The sequence below is a fragment of the Buceros rhinoceros genome, unplaced genomic scaffold (assembly GCF_000710305.1).
Source record: "Buceros rhinoceros silvestris isolate BGI_N320 unplaced genomic scaffold, ASM71030v1 scaffold7062, whole genome shotgun sequence".
In the NCBI taxonomy this organism is placed as follows: Eukaryota; Metazoa; Chordata; class Aves; order Bucerotiformes; family Bucerotidae; genus Buceros; species Buceros rhinoceros.
Window position 1 is genome coordinate 40,844 of NW_010398283.1, and position 8,374 is coordinate 49,217.

The 8,374-nt window shown below is 44.4% G+C and overlaps 1 protein-coding gene across 1 annotated transcript in view; it reads right to left on the reverse strand.

Moving 5' to 3' along the window:
* Window positions 1–7,671, reverse strand: part of PSMC2 (proteasome (prosome, macropain) 26S subunit, ATPase, 2) — an 8,106-nt gene extending 435 nt beyond the window's left edge. Inside the window, exons 1-11 of the mRNA XM_010131038.1 lie at window positions 7,626–7,671; window positions 6,441–6,478; window positions 5,164–5,245; window positions 4,037–4,136; window positions 3,536–3,667; window positions 2,855–2,927; window positions 2,610–2,705; window positions 2,208–2,372; window positions 1,613–1,700; window positions 694–896; window positions 52–148 (exon numbers count right to left, since the gene is read on the reverse strand). Of these exons, the coding sequence (XP_010129340.1) occupies window positions 52–148; window positions 694–896; window positions 1,613–1,700; window positions 2,208–2,372; window positions 2,610–2,705; window positions 2,855–2,927; window positions 3,536–3,667; window positions 4,037–4,136; window positions 5,164–5,245; window positions 6,441–6,478; window positions 7,626–7,671 (1,120 nt within the window). The remainder of the gene's footprint in view (window positions 1–51; window positions 149–693; window positions 897–1,612; window positions 1,701–2,207; window positions 2,373–2,609; window positions 2,706–2,854; window positions 2,928–3,535; window positions 3,668–4,036; window positions 4,137–5,163; window positions 5,246–6,440; window positions 6,479–7,625) is intronic.
* Between the last annotated feature and the right edge of the window lie 703 nt (window positions 7,672–8,374).

Below are 8,374 nucleotides of genomic sequence, written 5' to 3' on the forward strand. Positions count from 1 at the left end.
TGCAGATGAAGTATACACAAAATGGTTTTAAAAAATTAAACTTTGGCTTACCTGTGCTGTTAGGACACAGCCGAGCCAACAGCTCAAACCTTATGTCTCTTTCAACACTCATCGAACGAGCGTGTATCTTGAATATGTGAGTCCGCCCCTGAAAGAGTGGAGGACAGAGGTGTTCATGCAGTGGAAGAGGTGAGCACGCTCAGTGTGCAGCTGTCCACACCCAGAGCAAGGGGAAATGGAGAACTAAAGCTTTTATTCTCTGCCCAACTGTAGTTTTCCATGTCTGGGCTAGCACACTTAGCTGTCCATAATATTAAATTAAGCAAATAACTTTAGAAAGAGCTTTAATGATAGAAGTTACCTCTAGAAATCTCTCTAAAACGAGCCAAACAAAATACATTCCAACTTAAGAACTAAATCACAGAACTGGTTAAAGGACTCTTCATCTGCCGAGCCAGGAATGTACAGTGAATGTAGCTCTTTACCATGATTTCTTGGCCAGGGATGGAATCTGCACACTGTGGGAAAACCTTTTTGTCACACCTTTAATGCCCCAAATTTCCGTGTGGTTTCACCCAAGTTAAAAGCGTGGCTTGTGTTAATTCTCGTCAACTACTTCCAGTCGATCACGCCCCAACTGAAGAAACACTCTGGCACCAGGATATACTTCGCTGTGGAAGAGAGCATTCTCACCTCGAGATCAGGCAAGCTGAACTCTATCTTCAGATCCAACCTGCCGGGCCTCATCAGGGCTGGATCCAGAGTGTCGGGTCTGTTTGTAGCCATCAGCACTTTGATGTTGCCTCGTGGGTCAAACCCATCCAGCTGGTTGATCAGCTCCAGCATAGTACGTTGCACTTCATTGTCACCCCCGGCCCCGTCATCAAAACGAGCACCTAGGGAGAGGAGACACACGTGTTTGACAAAGAGGGACCTTCAGAGCAGGGAGGATGTGTCACAGCTGCTACACAGAAGACACCTGGGAAAATAATTTACATTACATACAAATACTTGTTAGGAGTTTAAAAAAGGTGTGAGGGGGGTTATTTGAAAATGACACATTTCAAACACAGAGGGCTGTGACCTGTCAGCTACAGTCAGCTCTGTAGCTTCATCCCTAGTATGGAAGGGTAGATCTCCCTGCCTAGTAAATGGCCAAGCTGCTGAAATTTATAAATGTAGTTCGTTTTGCCTTCCCTCAACAAAAATTCTTCCCCCCTTGTCTGTGTAAAAATTGTTCTGCTTTTTTTCTCAAAGGAAGTACCTAATTTTCAGGCAGTAATAAAGATTCAGTATGTAGTCCCGAAGGTGAAGGGGGTTTAAGTTAACCGTAGCTTTTGCAACTGCAATATGGCGATTCTTGACTAAATTCAAACAATCTGGGTGTTTGAGATGTGCGAAAATGACTTCTCATCTGGGCTAAGGGTGTTCAAGCTATATAAAACCCTTCTTGTCAGCTTCCTGGACACGAGATGTGCTGGGAGTAGTTTTGCTACGTACGTTTTAAAAGCACGTTCCTTGAAAAGCCACAATACAGATAAAGAATTACAACACGGAAAGAAAACCTGAAAGTTCTTGTATGAGGTTAGAGCTGTAGCTACTACAAACATACCTCCAATGGCATCAATTTCATCAAAGAATATAAGACAAGCTTTTTTAGTTCTGGCCATTTCGAAGAGTTCACGAACCATACGAGCTCCCTGAAAGCAAAAACCAGGATTTTGTTAAAGGCTCAAGGCACGTTAATAGAAAACTATGAAAATTACACTTTCCATGCTTCCGAACACTTTCTAAGTCTCCAACAATAAAACTCCTTTTACACACATACATAACAGGACACTCATAAACCTGAAAGCAATTTATAAAGGAGAGAGAAATTACTACTTTCAAATTCAGAAGTACAGACGAAGTAATTGTTCCTCAGGGCCAAGTGAAAAATGAGTGGCAGAGCTGGGAACAGAATCCCAGTCCTACGGTCCTCCTGAACTGCAGATGAAACGGCACCGCACAACCCCTTTCATCGATGACAGCGTGCTTCAGCTCTGACAACCGACTGCCTGATCGGCATGATTTGTTTGACACTTCCTCCCCGCTCCCGGTATCTCCAACGTGCAAGTACAAGCATTCATCATACCCCCTAGGGTGTCTAGTCCCCTTGACTGGAAAGCTGCAAATCACTCCACGCTCCGTCCAGTATTTGCTCTTACCTCCCCCACATACTTCTGCACCAGTTCAGAGCCAATCACTCTGATGAAGCAGGCATCGGTCCTGTTAGCAACAGCACGGGCACAAAGAGTTTTGCCTGTACCAGGGGGCCCAAACAACAGCACTCCTTTGGGAGGCTCGATTCCAAGGTTAACAAACCTTTCGGGCTGTAATGGTGGGAAACAGAAGGCAAGGTTATGTGCATCAAAGTATAAGCAAATCAAGAAAATCATCCACAAAGAGCACTAGGAACCAGGCTAGGCTGGATTTCACTTGTTAAACCAGGCCTCCCTTCGCTTAGGTGTTCACAGTCAGCAACATGGTCTTTCCTTGCTTTTTCAAATGCTAACAGATGACCAGAATACTTTCAAAATAATAAAAGTTTCCATCTGGAAGCTACTTACGTGAAGCAGAGGGGTTTCAACCACCTCTCTCAGCTTTTCAATCTGCTCTTTACAACCACCAACATCACTGTAAGTGACGTCTGGTTTTTCTTCTACCTGCACAACAAAAAGGCGAGCGAGCAGTTAACAGCAGTGCCCAATGCTGCACATTGCTCCAGGCTTTCAACAGCCCACCACAAAATCCAGCCAAAGTAATCAAAATTACAAGACAAAGCAACATCCTAATATGTGAAAGCAGTTCTCACTTGCATCATGGTGACTGTGGGATCAATCTTTGGAGGCAAGGGGATGTGGATTTGGTACTTGTTTCTGTCCACCCTGGAGAGAAAACATAAAGACTTATTTTAACACCGGTTAATTAAACTGTCATGTAGAAACAACTCTGTAAATTAGAAGCTGAATTCTTGAACTGTTCTTTTCTCTGGCATCAAGGCAGCCCAGCCCTGAAAGCTAATAGTCAAATGGGCTAGAAACTGGAATTCCTCCTGCAGAGAAGCGTAAGGTTTCCAAAAATACCAATTCCAAAGCGTTCTGAAAACTAAACTTCAAGATATCCCGCAGAGCAAACTGGCAAATATTGATTCTCAAAGGAACAGGCTTCGCACGTCTCCTGCAGCCGCCCTGTGTGTAACTGTGCAGGCTGCCAAAGAGGAAGCGGGTTACGCAGGCAACCTGAATGCTGGGACCTTCTGTGCCCAAACTGAGACCTTCTGGTCCACGACAATGGTTCTCATCAGAATGACACCAAAATCAAAAGACTCCAGCACAGCACGCGGGTGAGCTCTCTCCCAACAGGAAGACATTGTTGTTATAATTTCAACCACTGCAAAAATATGCAATGACAGTTTTTGACCTGTCAAACTAACGGATCAGATGAGAAAGCTTCAGTCGCCAGGAAAACTCGTAAGAACAAAGACTTTGCTTACCCAACTCTCATGCCCTCCTCTATGTCAGTAGGTGCCACCTGGTCACTGAGATCCACCACGAACTTGGCAAACTGCTTGACATTGATAATGTACTTGGGATCCTCGGAGTCTGCGTTGATTATCTTGGTACACCTAACACAGAACGCACACCGGGCAGCACAGGCAGAGCAGCTAACCAGCCTGCTGTCGTGTGAGCACCGAGAGGACACAGCCGTGTTCTCCAAACGCTCCGAAATGCTGTTGTACTTGGGATTCTACTCTTACAGCATCATAAAAAAACTACAGGCCTAAGTACAAGTACGAAGTACATAAAATCACACAAAAAGTGTGTGCACACAAAAGGACACAAAAAGTTCTTTTCTGACACAATGGTAGAAAGCACTTTAAATACGCACAAAATGTGAACCTTGTTTTTTTAAGAAGTCGAGGCATAAGCTCTAGGCATAAGCTCTCATGTTTAACACTGTGCAGCTCCACTGCAAAGAGGAAGAGTGCACCCACCTTGCAACCTGCAACGGTTGCTCACTTTGGAGAGTTTGCTTATCTGCAGCCAGATCCCACAGGGCAGGAGGAGCCAGGCCAGTGTCAGATTCCTTGATTCCTGCGTACAACACAGACAAACTGAGGAGGAAGCAGCCAGCCAACATCAGCACTCCCTCCCACACCAAGAACCTCAGACCTGCGCCTGCTGGAAGCTTTCTGAGAGATCTCCAAAACACCTGCACACACATCTTTGATGGACTTCCTAAAAAACTAGTTTCCTAAAGAAATGAGTCCTGCGTGACTGTGCCAGCTGAACAGGCCAGTACCAGTCTAGCCATCCTCTAACACCACTTAGCAGTGTGGGCATGATTACAACCAGGCTTCACAGAGGTACCAGAGATAACCGCATTTCCAGAAGTTTCAGAAAAGCTCTGGAACTCTGCAAGCGCTTTCACTGAGGGAAAGCTTTAGTGGCTAGATTTCAGAAGCTAAGGGATTCAGGCAGATGGCAAACCTTTTAGATCTTCCAGAACATGGACATGAAGAGTACCATCTCCATCATGTCTTTGAAAGAATCAAGGACTTAAACGGAAAAGAGAAATTGTGGTCTTCCTGGCAGCACCGAGGGCCACTAGAGGATGAGCAACAGGGCAGCAAACACACATCAGTGAATCAAACAAAGAAAAATTAGGGAACGGATTAATTTTTATGGTAACTGCCATAACTGACCGGCTGATTTTAAATGCCAACTGCTCTGATACCCGGTTCTTCATTACACAAGGACTGGTGCCACTACCTTACGATAATACGCTGAGGTTTTGCAGTCTGGAAGTTCACTCACTATTCAAATGCAGCTGGACACAAATCACAACAAATTACCTAGTGGCAGACAGGGGCGTTTGTTTCATGCCACCCTAATATATAAAAATTACAGTTTTGAATAAAAACGTGTTAAGCTTCCAAATTACACACAGATTAACCCTGCCCAATCAAAAAGACCATCACCTACAAAGCAAAAATCCCATGTTACCAAGTAAAGAAATGTATCCTTCTGAGAATAATAACAATAAAAAAATGCAGAAGTTGTTTAAAATCAGCTTCTTAAAACACCTTCTATTGAAAGCTGTCTTAATAAATAAAGATACCAGTGAGCTCATTGATTTTCTTAAGCAGTTGTTGAATATCATCTTCTACTTGCTTGATCTGCCTTGAGTACGTGCTCTGGCCCTGGAAAAGAAATACCAGGTAGATTTTGTAACTCAGGATATTCTATGCCAGTAGTTGCTGAGTGTCAAGATGTTCAACAGCCTGTCTTGGTACAACAGCCAACCCTCGATCACAGCCAAAACCCACAGTATTAAGTTCCAATAACAATATTTCTGATCGCAAGAACACAGTGTGGCTCCACATGACTGTCCAGTTGCGCAAGTGGAAATTTTTCACATTTGTAAACTTCAAGGATTTGTTTCGGGAACCTGCTCGGCCTTATTTTTTTGAACTATTTTTTTCTTAAGGTTCAAAAAGACTTAGTAAGAATTATACGTAGTGTCAGGATCCCGTATACGTTATCTGAAAATCATCTGTACCAGTTCTTTAATTACCTTACCCAACCTTTCCATCACCCACAGGCGACAGCAGAAAGACCATGGGGCAAATCAGAAGCTAATTCTTGCTTGTGATAAAATGCTTTGCTATCCCGCCCTGCCTAAAGCGGGCAGATCTGGACGTCCTTTACAAGATCTCCTTGGAATCAACCTGGCAACAAAGAAGCCACAGCGGGCACAATCCATATTTCACAAAGAAGTCTCAGTGACAACAAAATTCGGACTTCTTCTGGCAAACGTCCCCAAACCCAGGCACATGCTAAGCTGCAGGTTTCATTTTGCAAGATCACCTTCATGGCCCTGCTGCACTTCCCGGAGGAGAGGGGAGATCTGCATTTTAAGCCTTACTGCCCATGGAAGACGCCTCCCAAGATTACATTCTCCTTTGACAAGGCCCATGGGTCCCTCACTAGTTTTTTAACATGATGGCTAAAAGCAGGTAAATTTGATGGGAGAAGGAGTCTTAAAGTTATTATTCTTTATAAAGAAAGTAAATTGGCTGGTGGAAAAGCCCTCGTAAGGCTCTAGCTGTTAGACCCTTGTGTCACTCTGCTACAAGATACAACACGAAAATAGAAAGAAAACAAAGAAATCATTTCTTGCAAGCTAACAAACGTACTGGACTATTTTTAGGGTTGTGGGGTTGGGTTTGGGGCTTGCTTGTTGGAACCTGGAAATGGATTTTGGCAGGGGAGAAAAGCAGATTAGGAGAAGCAGATGTACTAACTACTCACTACATACAGATCCCTCCACTCTTGCATTCAACACCTGACAATTGCTTTTCTCCTTCTCCACTCGGGTATCTGTACGGTACTTACGTATGTTTTCAGCAAGGCGATATCTCCTTCATCCAGAGCTGAAACAAGACAGAAAAGGCTTAGCTTCCGATTTTAACAACAAAACCAGCAGTATCCATTCTGCTTCTAAAAGATGAAAACACGTATTTTTAAGGGATTCTTTTGAGTTTCTACTTTTTCCCTAAACCAAAGTATCAGCCATTCAAGAAAAACAAAGCAGGGTCTCCAGCTACTCTCTTCAGTCCAACAATCTGAACCTCCCAGAGCTCTCTGCAAGCAAGCTACCTAAACTCTGCCTCGCTCAGCACAGGTCACCGGCCTATGACTGTACGGAGAAGGAACTGAGGATACAAAAATGTCATAATCTTTTTAACTTCTGTTTCTTGACGTTTAAGAAAACATCATCGCTTTCCACCAGTAATGGCTCTCCTCCAAAACGCCCAGCGCGAGCAGAGAACAGCAGCCAAATCTTAGGCTGGTCTCGGTAACAAAAAAATACTGTAAACTACTAAAGCAGCCTGGAATCAGTGACCACTACGACACTGAGTTTTAACGCTGTAAAATGGAAAACCCGAGGAATGGTCCTGCTAGATGAGAGAAACAGTCTGGTCCAATGTCCCATCTCCAACAGGAAGGTCTATGAATGTGGCCCATACATACACAACCACTCCCGGGTTACACTGTTATTAACAGCCCTTAAAAAAAAACAACCTTCCTCGTGTGAATATTTCTGTCAGTTTTTTGAATCCCTGTTAACTTTCAGCAGCTCTCAGCAGAATATGCAGGAAGGTGTCCCCAGGCTTAAATCAGCACTGGGCTTCCTTTGACTTAAACTTGGAACCTAAAAAATTGTACTTGGGCCTCAGAATTCCTGCATCAGAACAAGAAGTGTCACTGGTACATGCGTAAGCTTTTGCACAGAGCCGCAGGATTGCTCCAGTGAACTCTCTCAAGTACCTAAGAAAAATAAAACTCTGTAACTGTCACCCCCGATTTACTTTCGTATCACTTGCCATTTAACAGACCTTTAACGCTGCCTCTCCCTGTCCCCCAAAGCAATCTCTTCTCCCCACCAAATGACAGTCTTCACCTTAAGCATCCCCAGCCCTCTGTTCTTCTCTCTTTTCTAATTGTTTTGTACCTTTTTATGATAGAGGGAGCTCAAACCACACAGAACTGAAGATCTGGGTGCGGCATGTATTTTACAGTATTTTGAGAGGATCTTTTTCGAGTTGATCCTTACTTCTTTCATGATTATTGGTACCACTCCACTGATTTTTTTAGTATCCACTGAACACTATGTTGTTATGATTTAAAATTCTTTCTGGAGTGGGAATGGTTCAAAGTCCATCACATATAACACTGAGTTTGTCTCCAAGATGCATTATTTAATATTTACTAATGTGACATAAAAACGCATAAGAAGCAACTGGCAATTTTCACACTATGCCGGTATCACCAGAAACATTTGCCACCTCACTCTCTCCTGCTTCTGCTGAATTTCTTATGAAAGCAGCAACACATAGGGTTTGACAGCCACCTCTGCAGGGCTCCACCAACGAATAAAAAAAAATTATCACGGCTTATTAGGCTGATCTAACTAATCATTAAACCGCAAAAGGCTTTCTGTCTTACGAAGAGCAAATTCGGCTTTCCAGGAGCGTTTTGTAAGAAAGCCCGAGAGAGTCTCGGCGCTAGCGAAGCCCGGCTGTACCCGTGGATGCCGGCTACGAACGGCCGGCGGCTGGCCAGCCGCGCCGGCAAGGCGATGGCGCACACACACAACCCCGGTACGGCGTTAGCGACCCACCCCGACCGACCCTCGGCCGCGCATTTCCCCCGGACGGGGCCGCAGACTCCGCGGGTCTGATTCGCCTCAGAACGTGGAAAACACCAGACTGACGTTTACGTTTAACACCACGGCCCCCACCGCCGGGCCTGGCAGGGCCGCAGAG